The sequence below is a fragment of the Xyrauchen texanus genome, chromosome 9 (genome assembly GCF_025860055.1).
Source record: "Xyrauchen texanus isolate HMW12.3.18 chromosome 9, RBS_HiC_50CHRs, whole genome shotgun sequence".
Taxonomy (NCBI): Eukaryota; Metazoa; Chordata; class Actinopteri; order Cypriniformes; family Catostomidae; genus Xyrauchen; species Xyrauchen texanus.
Genome location: NC_068284.1, coordinates 20526400 through 20549510, shown reverse-complemented (window position 1 = coordinate 20549510; position 23111 = coordinate 20526400). Strand labels below are relative to the sequence as shown.

Below are 23111 nucleotides of genomic sequence, written 5' to 3'. Positions count from 1 at the left end.
CTAATATATAGCCTTAGCCACGCCAATCTTGGCGGGCTCTAAGCGCGCGGGCGTGAAGCGCGCTCATTGGTCGCACGTTCAGAATCGTCCCGTCATTGGTTCGAGCAAGTTGCCGCAGCACAGCCAATGACCGAGCTGCCTCGCTCATTGCTGTCTGCTGTGCAGCTGCAATGCGTTTTACATAAAGACTTCAATATTTCTCGAGAAACTGAGTTTTCCCATAGCGTAAGCTACTTACGCAATAGGAGAGACCTCTCGAGAGGGAACTTTTCTTCCCTCTCAATAAGAAAACTCTCGAAGTCAGGAGTTCCAGGTGTCAAAGGTTAGAGTTTATTGAGCAGACCAACAAACCAGAGATGTCAGCTGAGATCTGACTCTGTTGGTCAAAACCCTAATTTTTTTATAGTTTGTTATCTAGCATGACCTCAGATCAACACCCTATTATTTTTTGTAGCCAATGGATACTGTCCGCCACCATTATTTCACAGAGCCTCTGATGTATTTTTAATGGTGGGAACCTTTTTAAACAATAACCTTTTAAATTAATTTATTATAAAAGCAACATTTTGAAAATATTACAATCTGAACATATTACGGTAATTTTGATCATTGGTTGTGTTCATCTTTATCCTTGCTGTGTTCCCAGTGCTTTCTTGTATCATTGTCTCAGTTACAACTGAGTGCACTGTTTGTGTTGCTTGCATGATTGATCTTTTTGTATTTTAGTTTGCTTTTGAATTGTAAGTTTGCTGAGTAAACTTTTAGGAAATACCTAACAGCTACTATTTTTGCCAACTAAGACAAAATGTCTAAACCATTTTTAGACAAATGTTTTGTCTAATTTTTAGAAATACATTTCTGAAATTGTATTCGGTCATTCTCTAAACAAGTGTGCATGTCTTTTCGCCAGCAATAGATGTTTATTGATGCACTTTTATTAGGTTTAAAAAAAAAAAAAACACCTTGCAGCCTTAATGTGTCATTTTAATTCTATAGCCAGGTGCTGCATTGACCCGTCTGTTAGGCTAGTAACACACCTCAAGGGAAAATGCAAAGCATACTGTGAAGATGACACTGATAACTCTGTGTATAAACTAATCATACAAACATGACTACTTACAGTTGTGGTATTTGCTAGAGTATAACTACATCATTTCAAATCCAAATTGGATGGACCACAAACAGCATGGAAGTGTAATGGTTTACATTTATTTCAGGCATAAAGTGCACTCTAAATAGACTTGGATCTAATTTTACCACTCTACCTGTCTTTCCAGTATATAACCGCCACCTTAATCCAATTGACCTCAGTTCAGTTTTATGAATGACTTTACCTAGTTTGCTTTCTAGCTTTCATTCCTATATTCCCATTTCTTTTTATTTCAAATTTGAAGCTAGTCTTTCCAAAATATGATATCTTTAACTGAAAAACGATCTCAAATTTGATTTAAGGATTTTCCTTCCAGGTGGCAATTTAATGATGAGTAAGTTAAACAATATCTTAAACTGAATATTAAAACACAGTAACTACATAATACGCATACAAATAAATAAACATAACATGCTCTGTTAAATGCTGTTGTACACTTTCATCGTTAAGTAAACAAGAGGAATGATTACGTGGAGAGGTACAGTTAGTTTTATATTATTTAGAGCCTGCCACAAATGTAATGAAGTGTAACGAGTAGGAGGGTGTGGCCGGGTCGTGATGGTGTACAGCTGGGGCTGAATGAGCAGGAGAGCGAGATAAAGGGGAGCCGGAAGCGCCAGTTTGCAAGAGATGCATGCAGCTTTGCATGTGTGTCTGTTTATGTTTGTTTTAATTTAAGTTTGACATTAAAACTTTACTGTTCAGCCGGTTCCCGCCTCCTCCTTGCCCATCCTTGAACTGTTACAGGGTGCCGAAACCCAGGAGGGAGGTGCTGTCATGGAGTCCTTGCCACTGCCATCCACAGGGAAGTGGAGGAGCGGTTCCATTCACCAGGGGCCGGAGGACTCGGTACCATCCACTGGGGGAGGAGCGAGCTGGCATCCGCCAGAGGGCGGAGGAGCTGTTGAGGACCGGGCGACAGCGCATCTGGGAGCCAGCGAGCAAGTTCATCTCTCTCTCCTCTCTTTGTGTGTCTCCGCTCGCCCTTTCCCTCTTCCCACGCCTCCCCTCGTCTCACCCCCAGGTTCACAGGAGGCGGAGTGGACCACCGGCTGTCAGAACGACCAGAAGTGCAGCGTCTCCCTCCAGTGATGTTATTCAGACTGTGGTGGCTCCCCAGCCTGAATCGGGCGGGGGAGGAGTGTGATGAGGAGGAGTGCGTAGCTGGGACGTGATGGTGCATGGCCGGCGCTGAATCAGCTGATCAGCGGGAGAGCGAGATAAAGGGAATCCGGAGGCACCAGTTCGAGAGAGAGAGAGACGCATGCAGCTGCATTGCAAGTGTCTGTGTTTGTTTATTTTTAAGTTAAGTTTGACAATTTTGTTTATGTTCAGCTGGTTCCCGCCTCCTCCTTGCTGATCCTTGAGCTGTTACAAGAAAGTTTCACTAAAATATGAGATGAATCCTGTCCTATAGGCAAGGCTTACCACAAACCATCTACTGGTCATAGTTACATCACAGTAGAACTGAATTGAGAACATAAATTGTTTTCTTATCACCAGAAACACATAAGGAACAGCATGTCCTGAGGCTCATGCTGTCACTGAGACCATAAATTACTCTCACAGCTCAGATTATTTGCAGCTAAAATGCCCACAGAAAACAAAGCAGCCAGAACTTGGCTCCTTATTAGCCTAAGAGAAGTGCACTGCAAGATTTGTAGGATTTGTAGGTCTCAAAAAGTAAGAGCACTTTAAGATTAAAGGTGTGGGGAACTTGCCCACACATATTGAAAATGTTGATTCAAGAAATATTGTGGAAGTTCACAGAAAATTACACTATAAAACATGGTAAACCTCAGCAATAAGGTCGATCCAGTCTTGTCGGATAAATCAGCTCACTGATTCTCATCAAATGTCTTATTCAGCACCAGACGACCAACACAGTCTCAAAACCACTAGGCTTTTGTGTAGCTTTTTGCATAGCTCTCTGTTAGGTGTGTCTTTTTGCATTGCTGGTATCTCGTTTCAGGAACTTCTTGTTTTCGATCTCACTTAGTGAAAGGGAAACTGAACAGCGTGAGGGGTTCTCTCGTCTCTGCAGAATGCATTCTTTAATAGCTTCTTTTATAACCTATAAAACAAAGTCAGAGTCACAAAGAGCAAAGGCAAAATGTAACTTTTTCTCATTCAATTATTTCAAGTTGATTAAGCACTGACCTCAATGTTGTTAAGTGTGTTGAACTCCATGAGATCATGTAGCCTCTTGAAGGCCTGATTGGGGTATTTAAAGTTGAAAGTGGAGTAGGGAGATTCTGGATCGTCAAAAATGTCGAAGTCAGCAAACTCTATCTCACTGTCTGACTGTCTGGGAACTCCTTCAACACAATAACATTTTTAAAAATGCATCATCTTGTGTCCCTTATACAGTATACAAATTTAAATGGTGCTGTTGAAATTAGCAGTATTTTTAATATGGAAATTGATATTGATTGGACTGTTCAGTTTCCACAAACTTCCAATTTACCACCCCGTCCTCTAAATAAAGACATGATAACAAAATAAAGGAATAATCTTACTGCAAAATAAAGCATACTGTTTCAGAGATAGAATTACAGTTGTAACCAGACAGATTGCTGTACATTTCTAGCAATCGATCTGTCCGTCCACACTGAATGTGAAACTGCTTAATCAAAGCCAATTAGAATATATTTGAGGTTTAATCTACTGTTGTGAAAAGCTGGATTTTTGACCAATGAGAGTTTACAGTGGACGGGGTACCTGGAGAGACAATGGAAGAATAGAAGCCAAACAAACGACTGTTGCAATATCCTGTTGCTCGTCGCGTGTCGTGGTTGTACCGATACAACGACACAATAATAGGTATACCTTCCAGGTTAGCCTTTTATTGTGTGTCACTTTATTGCATCATAACTTGTTAGGATACAGTGTTAAAGATGCATGCATGGGAATGATACAAAGGGCTTTATTTTCGTGTGCAATGTCTTATCTAATGTTTGTGAAAGCTCTAATTCTAAACTAATTTTCATGCCAGTGCAAAGTGCAACCGGTAATGGATGGGAGTGTTTGAGCAAACGGTGTGTGTATTGTACGTATTGCTTGAAAGCACCTCTGTTTTCAGCTAAAAGTCTAAACTCCATATTCCACCAGCAGATGGTAATAAAGTCCAAACTCTAACAATATAGTGGAACATCAAATTATGTCCATGACGATAACTGTTGGAGTCATATTATGAGACAAATATTTATGAGATTTGTGTTAAACTATCTTAAAGTCATGGTTTATTTTTCAGTTATTATTATTATGTTTATATTATATACAATTGTATTTATGATCCAATTTTTTTAAGTGAAGTGCGTTACATTACAATGACTGTTATTACTGGCCATTAATTGTGTGTCAGTAGATGAAAACACTGTGTAACACATTTGTTTTCGTTTTTTTTTGGTTCCTGTGTAGTAAGTTTTACTTCCTAATTACTTATGCCTTAAAAGTATTAAAAAATGGCTATTATTCCCCACAAACTTTGCTTTTATGACCAGGACAGTGATATTTTGAAATGTACCTATTTTCCAGAACATTCCAGATAGATTCAGTGCTGAGTAAACTTGGAGTAACTTCTAGAACGTTCCAGTATTATAAATAGTAGTATAAATACAGGGGTCTTAAGCCCACCAGTTCAGTTTATTTCCAGCTGCCTAAGCGGATATATATCTGCATTTTTCTGAGATAGCATCAAGAGGCTGCAAGCATCCGGCAGACTAATTTTGCTATGTCTGCGGCCAATTAATCAAGACAAGAATGAAAAAGTACTTCGTGGAAGCATCTGCCAAGATGTGTGAGGCCTACAAGGCATATTTAGGCATGCCTATAGGGGATCAAGACAAACCCTGAGCACCTCATTTCACCTGCGAGCACTGCAAAAGACTCTGGAAGGTCAAATGGACAATTGTTGCTCGGAATTTTATATTAAAAAATATTTAATTTTTTAAATTGTAAAAGTTTTTACATTTAAAATGTTTTAAAATTTTCAATGTTATTGAAAAAATATATCAAATATGAAAAATCTCTTACACATTAGTCATGGGTGAAATAAATGTATTTTTTTGTATGGTACAGAGGGCAAAAGAGAGCCACTTTTCACTATTCCAAGACTTTTGCAGGAACCCACTGACCACTCAAGCAACTGCTACTTCTGGATAGTGGACCCTTCCAAACGTCGGACTGGCAAGAATGCACCTGCTATCACATATCCAGACATTCCTTCATCCATCGCCCCGGTGTCACACTACCATGAGCTCTCCATACCCACTCATCTGGAGAGAGAGCAGCCATTTTTAGAAGAGAGCAGCAAGGAAGACGTTGTAGATCCAGATGACAATTTCAGAGGTGGAGCTGAGGAGAGAAACCCATACTACCCCAAACAAAAAGACCTCAATGACTTGATTAGAGATCTTGGTCTCACCAAGTCCAATGCCAAGCTTTTGACATCTAGGCTCAAGCAGTGGAACTTGTTGGATGAAAGTGTGCAAGTCGCAGATCAGAGGAAGCGTCACCAACCTTTTTCCAGCTTCTTCACCCATCAAGATGGGCTCTGCTTCTGCTACAATGCGACCAGTCTGTTTGAGACAACCGGAATCGCCTGTAACCAGAATGAGTGGCGCCTCTTCATTGACAGCGCATCCAGGAGCCTCAAAGCCGTGCTGCTCCATAATGGTAACAAGTACACATCTCTTTCCCTGGCCCACTCTGTGCACCTCATAGAGGATTACAACAGCATCAAGACCTTGCTGGATGCCTTGAAGTATGAGTACATTTGGGGGCTGATTCGTGAAAGTGATTTACAGTATAATAATACATCTCAAAAAACCACTAAACACTTCTAAATCTTTTGTAGTCATTTTTGTATTACTTTAGTATAAATACATGTTCATTTGGATTCATTTTTTTTTTTTTCCAGACTTTATGTGAACAAAAATGCAAAAATTTGGAAATAGGTACATTTCAAAATATCACTGTCCTGGAGATAAAAGCCAAGTTTGTGGGGAATAATATCAATTTTCTATACTTTTGAGGCATAAGCAATTATGAAATAACACGTACTACCCAGGAACAAAAATTGTAATTAATAATACTTACATTCTCTATAATTAACAGAGTGTAAATCCAAATCCTGATGAGAACCACATTTTTCAATGCGTATAAAAGGAGCGTGTCACTGTCATTGAAATATGCCTTATATTCACGGACGCAGTTAATGCACAAAAGAACAAATTCATAGCATACAGTCCATTTAAACTACCAACTACTTATGAATGTGCTGTCTTTGTTTATATGGACTACAGTATATAACAGGATGCAGACAGCGGAAATAACTGGAGAAGAACCACAGAATTAAATTGCACTTGACCCATCCCATTAGTGATTTGCACACGCAATTTTGCCAAAACCACTTGTGCCTAGACATAGCACATGCTTGCACGAACATATCAAAACTTCTTGGCCATGCCCATTGACTTTGCATGTATGACTTATTGCATAGCGCTGCTTAAAATAGGATATATAAATATATATAAATAATTCTTACCTGGGGCTTTGAAGTCCCGAAAGTTGATGTTGGCCAAGACAAAATGAATGACAGTGGGGCAGTTCTTTTCTCCTTTGTTGGGTTTGAACACATAACACTCTTTCAGACCCTCTCGGTCAAATACTCTGGAATCGATCTTAGGGAACGGCAGTTTATTCATTCGAGCCCATTTTTCAGCCAGAAGTATCTCCTAACACAGATAGACAAGAACACAATTAAATGTAAAAAACAGCTTAGGCATACATATGCATGACCAAGCCCTTCTTCTATGCTCATAGGAGCGGAGTATAAAAAGTTAGAGAAACATTTACATTTATGCATTTGGAAGACATTTAATCCAAAGCGACTTACAGTGCACTTATTACAGGGACAATCCCCCTGGAGCAACCTGGAGTTAAGTGCCTTGCTCAAGGACACAATGGTGGTGGCTGTGGGGATCAAACCAGTGACCTTCTGATTAACAGTTATGTGCTTTAGCCCACTATACCACCACCACTTTTTCTATAGAGAAACTATGAAACAAATTGGTCAAGCAGCTTTAAAACAAAGTATGACATCTTTTTGTCCACTTCCTTTTTTATAACAACACACACTGCATTGAGTGACCCAAGATCATTCCAAATCCAAATTACTGAATTAGCTTAGTGGAAAAACATGTTTGGATACATTCAAGTAATCATTTAGATCTCAAATTCATATGCCATGACAAACCCTTTGATTACTAACATTCCTATTGAGTGAAACTTACAGAGAAATGTCTGGCTCGTATTTCATATCAGAAACCAACAAAAAATACTAAGATATTATTTTATTCTGTTCCTAAAAATAGGCAGCATTTCCTTTTTTGCAAAATTGAATACATTTTTTCTTGTTTTGATTTTGGTGTGAAATTTAACCAGGCATTTCTTGACAGTTTTCATGAGAGTCACCCAACATTCCCTCATACTTCAGGTCAGATACTCACTTTGAATGGTGGGCTAGAGTCACTAGGCCTGGCTGAGAAGTCAAAGGAGATGATGAGATCCACCCCTCTCTGAGGCCGCAGGATCAGAGGGTAGGGCAGGTTAAAGGTCAGGCCACTGTCCACAATATGGATTTTTTTACTCTTCACATCTAGTGGCTCGTAGATTCGATCAAACTCATCAGGATCTATAGGAAAAACAAGATTATGCTAATTTCAGTGTTACCGCTGTAGTTTGTAAAAAAAAATAACAATGGCCTACAAAGGCAAAAAACTGTAACTACACCAACAGTGAAACTGAAAAAAGTTTTTTAATTGCCATTATTTTAGTTAGGATTTTGGTGTTACTGCAATTCACACACTTAATTTTCTCTGAGAATAGTTGAGCCAAATCCATCTGTTATTGGACAGATTAGTCTAAGAGACCAATTCAGTTTTGATAAAAAAAATGTAGTTTCTGCGCTTTGTTTTTGAATGGCAGTATACAGAAAAGCCAACAACAATACATGCCATCACTAAGATTCACCTGGTTGTTTGCTGTCAAAGAATAATAATGATTTTATGTTGCATTAATGTCATCATATATTGCACATTAGCAGAAGATTTCTTGTGATCTTTTTCTCACACCTAACAATAAACAGGAAGTGCTGAATCACTGAGACACACAATGTTTTTATATGCAATAATAAATAGCTAGACCTTGCCTTCACTCATCTGAGAGCTTAACAGAATGACACATAAACTTCACACGCCACTTTCAAAGCTGCCCCATTCAACTTGATTGGCAATCTTGCAGGGACATGCATCTGACCACAATGGATCATGTGTAATGCATTCAGGTGTTTCTGTACATTTAACCCCTGGGAGAGGAGACAATTTGCAGTGGGTGTGTTGGTATGTGAGAAGTTTTGTAAGCTGACTAACTGACTTCCCCTCTCCTCCCATTCTAGTATCAAATCATTTTTAAAAGCCCATCATTAAGTCCCGTGGCACATGACCAGATTTCAGGGTATTGTTCCACCTACAGTCTGTCACACCCTTTTCTTTTAACTGCATGCTCCACAGGACCTGTACAATGTGAGTTGTCAGGCATAAACAGAAAGAGTAAATTCATAAAAAGAGTTCAGTTAGATCCAGGGTTTAAGAAAGTAAATCCTGTCTATTTACTCACCAATTTACTCATGTCGTTCCACTGCTTTTGCCATACAACAATTGCCATTGATAGTGACCAGGATGACCAAATAAATACCATTAAAGTAGTCCATATGACTTGTGTGCAGTATTGCATATCATCTGAAGACACACAATAGCTTAGTGTGAGGAACAAATCAGAAGTTAAGTTGTTATTCACTGCTAATCTTCACCTTCACTGAAGTTCGCATCTAGCCAGTGTTCACGTTCATATTCTATAATGGCATATAGACACCAATATGCCACAATGCCATTGGTTTTCATCATGCCACTTTAGAATTTAGAATGCAAACAAGGGCTAAACAAGAAAAACTTTGGCAGAGGGCAAGATTATCAGAAAAAATGACTTCAATTTTGGTCTGTTCCTCCCACAAACCCATTGTTGGCCGCAGGAAACTTGGAATATAGCTGTATGGACTGCATTTGGAGCTTAGCATGTTGTTAGTCACTATGAACTTCATTATATGTCAAGAGCTGCATAAAGAATCAGAATACGGGTTTGGAATGACATGAGGTTAAGGAAATTATGACAGAATTTACATTATTGGGTGATCTATTCCTTTAAAGGTCTGGACTGATAATCAAAAGTTTGTGGGTCTGAATCTTGCAATGGGTGATTCTTTAGCAAGTAGGAAACCTTAGGTTGCTCTAGGGGGCGCTGTCCCTGTAATAAGTGTACTGTTAGTTTAAAGTTGCTTTGGCTAAAAGTGTCACCTAAATGACTACCTAGTACCTGTAACAGCATCAACCTCCTCATCCACTGAGGTCTGATTCATAAGGCCGTTGAAGGGAGAAAAGGGCAGGGAAGAGTTCAGGTTAAGGCCCAGCATGAAGTTGTGCACCTTGCCGGCACGGCCTTCACGTGTGGTGAATAGGGTGGAGTCGCCCATTATGGAGGTCAACATGCGCTGAACCCAACTAGCCTGGGCATGACGCTGTCGCTCATCTTCCACCTCTGCAGACTCTGTGCCCCCTGGAAGAAAAAGTGACAGAGAGAAACAGTAAGTTTATTCCCTCTACCCCACACCGCTTTAAGGAGTTTTTCTATGAGCTCTTGCCCTACTGGCTTGCTCACTGGGGGTTCTACAGCAACAGTTCTATGGAAAAGCTGCTTTGGGACAATATGTATTGTGAAAGTTGCTATAGAAATAAAATTGAACTGAGTTAAAGTTGCATTGTGTACAGAATTGAATTAAAAAAAATATATATATAAAAAAAAATAAAAAAATATTTCATTTCTATAGGGCCACAGAAACACAGTGTTTACCGTTTTTGAGAAAATTAAGCTACAAATGGCTTACTTATACTTGAGTCTGCATATTAAAGGGAAGTTCACCCAAAAATGAAAATTCTCTATCATTTAATCAACCCCAAGCCATTTAAGATGTGTCTGACTTCCTTTCTTCTGCAGAACACAAATGAAGATTTTAAGAAGAATATCTCAGCTCTGTATGTCCATAATATATATCAAGTGAATGGTGATCAGGACTTTGAGGCTTCAAAAAGGAGATAAAGTCAGCATAAAAGTAATCCATAAGACTCCAGTAGTTTAATCATCAGATTCATCAAAGCTGAGATATTCTTCATAAAAAATCGTCGCTTGTGTTCTGTAGAAGAAAGAAAGTAGATGTCACAAGGGTGAGTAAATAATGAAAGAAAATTTTATTTTTAGGTGAACTAACCCTTTAAGATTGGATAGAAGAAAGTATTTTAACACCGAAAATGTTTTGCAGCCCAGCTTTAAATGTGTCTCTGTGTGTGTGAGAGAGAGACAGAGAGAGAAATAATGAAAGTGAAAATATTAGAGTTATCATTAGATTATCACCTCTTTGTGTTTCCTCCTCATTATCGGTTGAGGTATCTCCAACAATGTGCTCTGGTTTAATTTGCTCTGAAAACAAAACAGAAAGATGAATCTCATTAAAACTATCAAGAGATCAGGTTACCAATTAACAGTCACTGAATTATTAATCAGATCAAGAAATGTAGCCAGCACTTATGTTACTGCATAAGTTTCTTTTTTGCATTACAGTAATAAGAATTTATGGGTGAAATGTCCTTAATTGTCACAATGCATAACAAAACAACAATGGTCCAAGAAAAAAAAGCTTAATTTTCTTTATGAAAATTTTAGTTCTTTCTTTTTCTTTTGATTATGGTTTGTAATATGACCTTGACATATTACATATACATGACATTAACAAAAAATCCAGTCTATCATGTTAATTGTATCTTGCTCTACTTCAACTGAAACACTTTTGAGTATAGAGATATAAGAATGAAAGGCATGTTGACAGGAGGTTTCGACTGAGGTCACACAGATATAGCTTGTAGATCTGTATGGTAGTTTGTTAACCTTATCTTTTCCACACATTACAAACTGTACACACATGCAACAGTATGTGAAACTGCACATTTCTGTACTAGAAGAACCCATAATGGCACTTTTTAGCAGGTCACAAACTAAGCAACATGACAAGATATTGTAAATAACAAACAAGTTATTACAATATCTGGCTTTTTTGAAATACAGCACACATTGTCCCTTTCATGGTGGGCTTGACTTCAGTTTCAGTTTCTTTGCTTCAAAGATCTGATAACAAAAATAGAGAAAACACTGAAGAAATACAATCTTTCTCACCCAACTCTTCTTCCATTGTGCAACTGCTGGCTGTCTCCTTCACTCCCAGAACCCGGTTAAAGAGTATTGAGAAGGCACTTCCCCATACACCTGCAACACACACAGTTAACACATCATTTACATTTGGCAGACGCTTTTATCCAAAGCGACTTACAGTGCACTTATTACAGGGACAATCCCCCCGGAGCAACCTGGAGTTAAGTGTCTTACTCAAGGGAAACAATCGTGGTGGCTGTGGGGATTGAACCAGCAACCTTCTGATTAACAATTATGTGCTTTAGTCCACTACACCACCACCACTCCAATACTATGCAAAAATACTTTGAAATACTATGCAAAAACTATGGAACACACACTAAAATGCACAATACCTGGAACTGATTCTGATATTCCACTGAGTATCTTGAAAACAATCAGAGGCTTTTAGGATTATCAGTTCTTATGTAGAACTCATACTCTCTTCAACTAATGCTTGCAAGGGTGCAAGATACTTGTGCAAGATTAGCTTTCTTGATTCAGGATTAGATGTATTTACATAATAAGTTACTTATGAGTAAGAATTTAAGCATGAAAGGATGACCCATAGGAAGTATGAATAACCCTGATCAAAGATAATACAGTACATAAGTACAGTTATCAGTAAGCATGTTTTAACTTGCAACGGTTACGGTTAATAAGCTGACAATGTATGAAGTCATCTAAATGGCGTTCTTTTATCGAGCTAAAGTCACAAACAGTTGAAGCAAAAAATGATTGGCACGTGTAGAGTTTTGCCGAATATCCAGATTTTGTGTTGCTTTAGCAGCATTCTTACTGGCTTATCTAGTGTGTGCAAGTTTGTGCGCATGCCTGTTTACATTCTGTCATCAAAAGCAGAGAATAATCAGATGATTTTAAAAGTCATGTATAGGCGGGTTTCTAACCTTGTCAGTTTTTGAATATATAAACAAATAGGTATGAAAGTAAATGCATTCAGTTTTCAGTTCATATGGCAGTCCAGTGATACTCAATGCATTTTCATATGAGGGTCTAAATGAGTAAACTGTTCTGTTGAAATTTAGAGCAGCCCCAGTCTTACCCATGAGGAAATGTAAGGGGTTTTCTTCATATTGCTTCACAACACAGCCCATGAAGAACTTGCTCCCAAAGAGCCCTGGAGACATGAAGGTACCGTATTTGGCCATGCCAATTTCATACGGACTGAACTCGACCCAATCTGATTGAGAGAGGTACAGAAAAAAAACCCTCACTCAGTAGAAATAAACACTACAGTAGAAATATTTTGTTTTTACAAATAAATAAATAAATACTACTTGACTATGTGACTCAAGTATACTCATCTATGACAAATACAGCGAGTAATGTAACTGACACACTTTTGACTGACAAATAGTTCCACTTAACAATCATCTCTGCTTAGTCATATGCTCTGATCCCATTCAACAGAAAACAACCTATCCACACACAATGGCTAGTCTCTAAAAATAGTTTGTCTACACCTCTGGGCGGAGCCAGTGGGTCAGAGAAGAAGTCAATCATTAGGCACCATAATGAATATTTGCATGTTTTCCACAGCATTAAGCAAATATAAACAAATAAATAGTGTTCACGCTTCCATGTATGCTAAAGAGAGATTACTGTCATACAAATTGTTGCTATTTTGTTTGTCTTTACAACTATTGACTTTGTAAAAAGTTGTTGTGGATTTCAGTTATTTGATATTAATTATTCATTGCAAACAGTGATCTAAAATGTGCCATTACCAAGAATAACCAGATAATGAAGTAGGCCTTGAGTGTATTTTCTAAAATATACTATATCCAATGCACCATTCTAATGTGAGTATTCCTTCCTGAGTATTTGTAAGCTGTATTATGGGAAATGTACTCTTACCTGCAAACATGAGCTCAGAGACATCAGGTTTGACGTGCAGACAGGTGAAGAGTGGCAGAGGGCTCTGACCTTCATTAATCTTCTCCTGCATGGTGCTAAGTTTTGAGTTCATTCTCTAACCAACACAAACACATTCAAAGTAATGTTATATTTCTGATGTGATCACAGCATCTGACCAAAATGGTGGCACATTATCACAATTACATTGCATTTTCTTACAGGAATAGTTCACCCAAAAATGAAAATTCTATCACTAATTGCTCATCTAATGTGGCTCCAAACCCAATGTTTTTTCTACTGTAGATTTTTTTTATAGTAATATAATGAAAATGGATAGTAAATCCAACCTCATGTGACCACACATAATGACACAAGAACCAAAGAGGTTTGATGACTTGACATGTCACTATATTTCATTTGTTCGCTGTTTATGGGTTTTGAGCAATGATTTTATTTGATTTGAGCGTGAACAACAATTTGAAAAATAGTGTGTGAGTGTATCGTCTTCAACACAAATAGTGCGTGAGATGTATCAAATACTTTTAGTGTTTTGTGGTGCTTTTTGTTCTTTGTGGAGCTTGAGAGCCCAGAATCACTACTTTCCTTATATGGCGAAAAGACATGTGAAGATAAAAAAAAAAAAAAAAAAGTAAGGGTGAGTAAATAATGACTTTTCATAAAATAACTATTCTTTTAAAAGTTGGTACCTACAATGTAGTATTTTAAAATAAATCTCACATATATTAAATCAGTGAAAATATTTCCCTAATCTCACTTTGCTCACTGTGCATGTGCATGTATCAGGCTAATCAAGCCTCCGAGGGGGAAACAGACAGACTGTGGAGGATTGTGCGGGAGAGAGAGATAGTTTACGGACATGTCCGTCATGTGTGTGTTTGTCTGTTAAGTTTATCATTAAAACTATTATTTATATTGTCAAGCCGGTTCTCGCCTCTTCCTTTCCATTGACCTCTTTACAGGAGTCTAATCAAATAATTAATTAAAACTTAAATCAAATGAAAATGTAATGATTTTCATATTTATTTGCTTTTTATTTATGTATTTATAACTATCTTTTTCCCCTTTTTCTCCCAATTTGGAATGCCCAATTCCCAATGTGCTTTTTAGTCCTCATGGTCGTGAAGTGATTCACCTCAATCAGGGAGGTGGAGGACAAATCTCAGTTGCCTCCGCGCCTGAGACAGTCAACACGTGCATCTTATCACGTGGCTTGTTGAGAGCATTGCCACGGAGACATTCAGCACACCCTATGATGCGAACTAGCGTACTCCAGGGGTGGTAGAATGATTTTAATAATTACAAAATTTCAACATAACACTGCACTATTTTTTATCAAATTAAATGCTTTTACACAAAACCCTCACGGTACAATCCAAAACAACACTGGAGATATTTTTGTCACAGATGTGAAATATTACTTTGTTATTGTTATAATTTAATTACATACTATACAGTAGTCATATATTGTTGTCTTTTTTACTGCATTTTTCTAACGTCCGCTTAAATCAAGCTTTTATTTTTTGCAATTCTCACATCCAGATAAGGAGTTCGCTACATAGCCTGGAGTGATTATTAAACCCCCAAAAGCTGTGATTTAATTAAATATATATATATATAGTCTGTATGTACCGCAAACTTCAGAGCATTCTGCTCTCTGTCTTCTACTAAACACACACACAAGATCACGTGTGATGATCACGATGATGTTTTTAGTGTATGAGCGGCAAGCTTCACACATTCATTTTGAAGTGCACTGCACATACATATTATATATTTATTCAATTTAATCGCAGCATTTTGCAGTATAATAATCACACTAGGACATATCACAATTTGAATTTGATTCATTGTGCATTCAAACATTAATTTTCATCCTAAATATGTCAAATGTTTTTTTTTTTTTTTATTACATGTGGTAACTGTAGTATAAGCAGACTTCATCCCGACCCTAACCCTAACCCTGGAAATCTGCATTGCAAAATTGCAGATTTTCCAGATTTCCTCAGTGTGATCAATGGTTGTTGAACTGTAACACTGTTATGACTGCAGGGAAACAGTTATTCACCCAGTCACAGTCAATGCTTTATTAGTAGTCATTCTGATGCATCTATCACAGCACACACTGTTTATTCTTTCTATGTCATTTGATAAAGACGTCATATGAGAATTTAGCTAAACAATGTTATCAGTGATTAAGCAAACTGATTCAAAACTAGCTTACTGCAGCTGATAAATTCCTAAATATAGAGGCTGTCTGCTTTCTCTAAGGAAAAATATTTTCCTGATTCATGGGACCGATCCTCCCCAAGAGAAGTCCATTTGCATTGGGATGCGTAATAGAGACAACATACAAAGGATACATTGTATCTGAAAATACTGTAGAGTATGTAAATATAGTACAGAGCACTTCAACTCATTTTGAATAATGTCAACTCTTAATAACCCATTGTGTGTGTATATATATATATATATATATATATATATATATATATATATACACTGGCGGCCAAAAGTTTGGAATAATGTACAGATTTTGCTGTTTTGGAAGGAAGTTGGTACTTTAACTGATCAAAAAGTATAGTCAGGACATTACTGATGTAAAAAACAGCTCCATCATTATTTGAAAAATAATTTGGTACTAGAAAATCACTTGCCATTATATAAAATACAGTTGAAAGCTATTTGGTTCATTAAATGAAGCTTAACATTGTCTTTGTGTTTGTTTTTGAGTTGCCACAGTATGCAATAGACGGGCATGTCTTGAGGTCAATATTAGGCCAAAAATGGCAAAAAAGAGACAGCTTTCTCAAGAAACTCGTCATTCAATCATTGTTTTGAGGAATGAAGGATATACAATGCTTGAAATTGCCAAAAAAGATTTCATACAAAGGCTCTAATATGGACAGAAAGAGATGTGGAAAGCCAGATGTACAACTAAACAAGAGGACAAGTAAATCAGAGTCTCTAGTTTGAGAAATAGACGCCTCACATGTCCTCAGCTGACAGCTTCATTGAATTCTACCTGCTCAACACCAGTTTCATGTAAAACAGTAAAGAGAAGACTCATGGGGGCTGACTTTATGGGAAGAATTGCAAAGAAAAAGTCACTTTTGTAACAGAAAAACGAAAAACGTTAAAGTGGGCAAAGAAACACAGACATTGGACAACAGATAGAAAAGAGTGTTATGGATCTTAACCCCATTGAGCTTTTGTGGGATCAGCTAGACTGTAAGGTACGTGAGTAGTGCCCGACAAGACAGACACATCTATGTCCAGTGCTACAGGAAGGGTGAAATGTCACCTGAGTATCTGGACAAACTGACAGCTAGAATGCCAAGGATCTGCAAAGCTGTCATTGCTGCAAGTGGATGATTTTTTCAACTCTTTGAAGTAGTTTAAGAAGTTCTGACATTCTTTTCAAATTGTAATAGTACATTTGCATGTTATTAATGTCCTGACTATACATTGTGATCAGTTGAATGTCACTTTGGTGAATAAAAGTACCAATTTCTATATTTCTATATTTATAATCTGTATATATATACAGTGTACATATATACACTACCGGTCTAAAGTAAAGTGAAACACTCACTCGTTCTTTATTATAATTATTTTCTTCACGTTTTAGAATAATAGTAAAGTCAGCAAAACTATGGAATAGCATAAATGGAACTATGGAAATTATGTTGTGACTAAACATAATCCAAAATAAATTTGTTATATTTTAGCATCTTCAAAGTGGCCACACTTTGCCTAGATTATTTAGAAATGTACTCTTGACATTTTCTCAACCAGCTTCTTTAGGTATCACACTGGGATGCTTTTTAAACAGTATTGAAGGAGTTCCCATCTATGCTGGGCACTTATTGGCTGCTTTTCTTTATTATTTGGTCCAAGTCATACATTTCAAAAACTTTTTTTTATTCAATTTTAGTTTTATAATGAAATAAATTTATATGGTGGCACAATTATATTTTTGTCAACAAAACTAATTTCAAACATTTAAGTATACGCCTTCAGATCAAAAGATTTTTAAGATCATGAGAAACATTTCAGTCAAGTGTTTCAAAACTTTTGACCAGTAGTGTATATTCCTGCTTATCTCACCCCCGGAATGAGAGTCTCTCCTATCAACATGCCGAAGATGTCAGTGAAGGTGACAGGCTGTCCGGCTGACTTCTTCTTCCACAGTGCCTTTACATAGCGGTTTATATTTTGGGGCAGAAGCAGTTTCAGTGGGTTATTGTTGACCCTGTTCATCAGCTCCTTATTAATATCTGCTGGTCCTTTAGCAGGAAACTCAGGATGTGAGTACAGCATAGACATATACCTGTGGAAAAATTGTTAATGTAGAAGGCTTCTGCAAAGTGTAGAAGTGTTTTTGCTTTTTCCATTACAAAGACTTAACAAACAAGATTTTTGCAGTTTCTGAAGAAAAATTAGGCTAGGGTGTTGTGGGGGGTTGCTAGGGTGTTATATGTGGCTACTTACTGGCCCAAAATCAAAAGAGCCCACCCCTAAGTCTCTATTATATTCTGGTCACTAGATATGGCTAGGTTCCCTCCTTCAAAGTAAGTCTATGGGATCCGACAGGTGAAAGTGATTGATTAGAAATGTAATAAGCCACATGATTTGAAATACCATTTATGTCCATAAGCGCAAACAGTGCAGGACGAGTAACCAGTCAAATCCCAAACCCTAAGTACAAGTAATAACAGTGTTGTTATGCTGCGCTGCAATAATGATAAAAGGCAAACTGCTTAGCAGCCATCCTGCAGCTACCTCACATAATAAAACATCTTGAGCAAACTTTGTGGCTTTTAAAAAACAAATACTGACCATGTTGATCCTGAAAGTCCTGCCACGTAAGTAGCGCAGTCAAGCACTCCTGACTCATAGAGAGCCTTCATCACTCCAGAGAAGCCCACCATTGCACGAAAACCCCCTCCAGAGCCCAATATGGCGATGGTTGGAACCTGAGCACAAACAGAACTGTAATAAGAAAGGGTCTAACTCACTTGCAATAAGGTTCCTTTTTTTGGTATAGCACAGTTTTGTTTTTTTTGAAAATGCTTCTTAAGTTCACCTCACTTGGTGAGGCTGGGAGGAAGCGCGGGTTTTCAATTTTGAGAAGTTTCTTGATGCTGAGCATAACTCTGTCCCTGCGTCTCTGCATGAAAAGCTTCTCCTGATCGCACAAAGCCATGCTGAAGCGCAAGTCTGTGGACGCACTGTACACAATAATAAGATTGTGATAAGAATATTACTGGGATTCTCATTTGTTAAGATATTAAAAGGTCTGCATGGACCACATTAGAACGTGCACAAAAAGAAACATACAAATATACAAATGTATAAAATATGCACAATATGTTGCATAAAAATGACTTCATACATACCACACTTCTAAGGACATATCGAGAAACACTTTTGTAGACTAGAAGGAAAATAACAGTAAACAATAAGACACTGAAAATCACTAACTATCAAATAAACATTGTCAGTACACAGATTAATTCTTGGCAGGCTAAGTATGCCAAATATATACCGAAATGGAATGGGTTTTCACCTTGCCAATAGAGAGTATCACTTGCTCTGTCTGCCCCGCTTTGAGTTTTGAAAGGGAATATGTAGCTGTGCCGAGAGTTTCATCCATGACATAATTAGCATCCATCAGTGTCATCTAAATAAAGAGCATTCAAATGGAATTATAACATTGTACATACAATTCAATACAGAACTTTTATAAACACTCTATGACCTATATATTGTACCTGTCATGGAATGATAATGTAACTACAGGAAAGTTTCTCAGAATAAAAGAAAATGCTTGTAAAGCCAAGTACTCCTTAAAGGGATAGTTCACACAAAAATGACATTTCACTCATAATTTACTCACACTCATGCCATCCCAGATGTGTGTCTTTCTTTCTTCTGCTGAACACAAATGAAGATTTTTGAAGAATATCTCAGCTCTGTACGTCCATACAATGCAAGTGAATGGTAGGTCCTCGAAGGTCCAAAAAGCACATAAAAGCAGCATAAAAGTAATCCATATGACTCAAGTGGTTAAATCCTTATCTTCAGAAGACATATGATAAGTGTGGATGAGAAATAGTTCGTCTTTTTTTTTAATGCAATATGCACAAAGAAAGCAAATCGTCAAAAGCAAAAGAAGAATGTGAACGTGAAGATTTATATTTACCGTAATTTCCGGACTATTGAGCGCACCCGAATAAAAGCCGCACCCACTGATTTTTAAATAAAATATTATTTTGAACATAAATAAGCCGCACCTGTCTATAAGCCGCAGGTGCCTACCGGTACATTGAAACAAATGAACTTTACTCAGGCTTTAACGAAACATGGCTTGTAACAAAAATAAATAGGCTTTAATGAAACACGGTGTGGCAGCGGGGGCGTGGTGAAGCGCCCGTCCGGGAGAGAAAAGCTGTAAGGGCGCTTACACCTGAGCTAAATTATGTCTAACACCGGTGTCTAATTTCAGTAAGCATGGGGAGAGCGGCATAAAAAGGCAGCAGCCACAGAGCTGAGAGAGTGACACACGTCAGTCTAGTGTTGGCGCATAGAAGAATTGAGAAACTTTATAAAATTGATTGTAAACATTGCTGTGGCCATTAAAAGCCTTACCTGGAACGTCAAGTGCCCTGCTGAAAACTGTCACACTGGTGCCCGTGTGACAGTTTTCCCAAGAAGGACATGTGAAGCAGGGCACTTGAAATTAGACACCGGTGTTAGACATAATTTAGCGCAGGTGCAAGCGCCCTTACAGCTTTTCTCTCCCGGACGGGCGCTTGACCACGCCCCCGCTGCCACACACGGCTTGTAATAAAACATTTGCAGTAAATAGTAGCCTACCAAGAAAGTCATTGGTCACTATCTTCCTCGTCCTGTGCACTGAAACCACTGAAGTCATCTCCTTCGGTGTCGGAGTTGAATAGCCTCAGATTTAGTTGTCTTTTTGCACTGAGTCAATTCCTCACGCTGCTGTTTCCAACGTCTTATCATCAACTCATTAAGACCAAGCTCCCGTGCAGCAGCCAGATCAATCGCCTTCAACTTGAAAGCAGCATCATATGCGTTTCTCCATGTCTTTGCCATGTTGAGGGTGACAAAATTACTACCGTAATCAGAATGATGGGAAGTTTGAGCGCGCTCAATTTAATCTAAACAGTAAACAAAAAAAGTTGTTTTGACCTTAAACCGTTCGGCAATTTCATTGGTCTAATGAAAGCTTCACGCCACCAAAAAACTGAGCACGTCACAGAATGTTTTTTTTTTAATATATATATATATATATATATATATATATATATATATATATATATATATATATATAACATTTGAAAGCGGGAAAAATCCATATATTAGCAGCGTCATTGTATAAGCCGCGAGGTTCAAAGTGTGGGAAAAAAGTTGCGGCTTATAGTCCGGAAATTACGGTACAGTAAAAACCATTTATCTGTTTCTCACCCACACCTATCAGATATCTTCAGAAGACATGGATTTAACCACTAGAGTAATGTGGAATACTTTTATATGCTTTTTTGACCTTCAAAGTTCAGCATTCATTTGCATTGTATGGACCTACAGAACTGAAACATTCTTATAAAAATCTTTGTTTGTGTTCAGCAGAAGAAAGAAAGTCATACACATCTGAGATGGCATGAGGGTTTGTAAATTAGAGAATTTCATTTATGGGTGAACTATCCCTTTAAGTGATTAGAGTATGACTTTTTTACCTCTAAAATGTTGGGTTGATTGGGGTCCAATATGAAATCAAATGTTTCGTTCCATTTTGGGTTAATGTCATTATCTATGTGGCGTGTCCGTTTTCTTGACTCTGGGGTGGTTGAAATGGACAGCTCCACATAAGGGTCTGGGGTGTCCACTATGAAAAAACACATAAACTGTAACGCTTGTGCACTAATCACTTCATATATTTATTTAAGGATTTCCTCAAATAACAAAAAGAAATCATGAGTTTATACTCACATAAATCCCCAAATGCTCCTTTAGTCACATTTTCAGCTCTTGCCACTGTTACTTTTAATCTATGAGAATACTGATGCTCAACCTGTGGAAAAAATGTATATACAATGGCAAAGATTTAGGGTGGAAAAGGCAGTAAAATATGCCTGTAAAAAGGAAGCTTATTTATCTATCGAAGTAGGAAATGGACAACAGGTAAATCCCAAAAACAGAATTGTGTCCAAGCATTGCTTCCTACATCAAAATAAGCAATTAAAAAAGGTATTCTGACATTTTATCATGATAAATACACATTAAGGGTATACTGTTTAAATGAATAACTAATGAATGTAGCATTTTAGCAACATGATATTTAGCACATCATTTAAATGAAGACTGGATTTCCAAAAAGTGCCAGCAGGAGTTTTCCTCATGCAAATTAAACCCACAGCAGCACAACATACACAACTATAGACCAGAAGTTATTGATCTTATTTCAGAATGTGTGTATATATATATATATATATATATATATATATATATATATATATATATATATATATATATATCTTTATTCTAAATGCATATTAATAACCACAACAAATACATGTGAAAAAAATAAAATAATTTAAATACATTTTTTATTCAAAATCACCAAGTAAAATGTTATATGATAGTATTTAGGGTTCTCTAATTCTAATAATTTAGACTGTATTTTAAGACAACTCTCACTAAAATCATTATATAAATTGAGGAGGATAATATAACTTACTATGATGTACTGATAGGGGTCTATGGAAGACATTTTGACAGCCGTTTTGGTCAGGAAGGCACTCTTATTTCAGGACAGTCCGGGAAACATCTGTTAAATTATACAGTACAAAGTGGAAGAAAAATACTGTCTACGCACAAGATGTTGAAATGTGATACTGTCTTGTCGAATGAGACTTGCAGAGTTCAACTTATACACGTCTTCGTGCGGCGAACCGAAATGTTAATTTAGAGTTTAGAAGAAAGAAGACTAATGGTAGGAATTGCTGAAGCTGATGCCGTATTTGCACAAGTTACATTTACGCGTCCTCTAACACACTCTGACTTTACAGAGAAACGAAACATGTAAGAACTTACCATGCCTGGTGGTATAGTGCTGTAAGACCTTCCGACAAAAAGTAATTTCAGGAAGACAAGAGGAATGCGCATTACGGGGCGGACTAGAGACGTGCGATTCTCTAGCGAATCGTTCATGTGAGCGGTCCATTTGGATAATTCGAGCGAACCGATTCGCAAAGCGTTTGAAATCACTCGCCTGTAGAGGAAAACGTTTAAGAGTTAAATTGTGAGGTACAGTACAACTCACTAGCGATAGACTACTATCAGTAGCCTAGCTATTCAACTAAATGTATTACTGTTGCACTTGTGTAGGCTATATGGTCGACAACTCGGTTTCTGAACCGATTCATTGTAAGGAGCTGTCCAAGCGAATCGATTCGTTCAAATGAACCGAACTTCCCAGCGCTTGGGCGGATACCAACTTTTCTCCCGCCCCAGCTCTTAATGTTTCACAAAAAAAGCCGACGAAAATGAGAAACGCTGCTGGGAATGATGTTTAGTCAAGGTGTCTCTATATTTCTCATAACATTGTACAAAATTTTATATGAAATTGTTTGTAGGTGTTCAGGTTTTGGTTCACTTAAGCCCTAAAAACAATAATAGA

General features: G+C 37.5%; 1 protein-coding gene across 1 annotated transcript; it reads right to left on the bottom strand.

The window, feature by feature from the left end:
- Positions 1 to 314: 314 nt before the first annotated feature.
- On the bottom strand, positions 315 to 22600 carry pla2g4aa (phospholipase A2, group IVAa (cytosolic, calcium-dependent)). The gene is made up of 18 exons (XM_052134697.1): positions 22526 to 22600; positions 22170 to 22259; positions 21422 to 21503; positions 21169 to 21317; positions 18975 to 19088; positions 18805 to 18842; positions 18492 to 18636; positions 18245 to 18381; positions 17513 to 17735; positions 13385 to 13499; positions 12570 to 12707; positions 11492 to 11581; positions 10676 to 10741; positions 9584 to 9823; positions 7663 to 7847; positions 6699 to 6888; positions 3311 to 3468; positions 315 to 3224 (listed from the first exon to the last, which is right to left on the bottom strand). The coding sequence occupies exons 2-18, from the start codon at positions 22200 to 22202 to the stop codon at positions 3084 to 3086; spliced, it is 2244 nt and encodes a 747-aa protein (XP_051990657.1). The 5' UTR covers positions 22203 to 22259; positions 22526 to 22600; the 3' UTR covers positions 315 to 3083.
- Positions 22601 to 23111: the final 511 nt, after the last annotated feature.

Bases quoted from the DNA above. Each gene is read 5' to 3' on its own strand.
- pla2g4aa (XM_052134697.1), bottom strand. From the start codon at position 22,202: ATGTCTTCCATAGACCCCTATCAGTACATCATA. The intron at 21,504-22,169 runs GTAAGTTATATT...TTTTTTCCACAG, and splicing joins ACCCCTATCAGTACATCATA to GTTGAGCATCAGTATTCTCA. The intron at 18,382-18,491 runs GTGAACTTAAGA...GTTTGTGCTCAG, and splicing joins TCCCAGCCTCACCAAGTGAG to GTTCCAACCATCGCCATATT.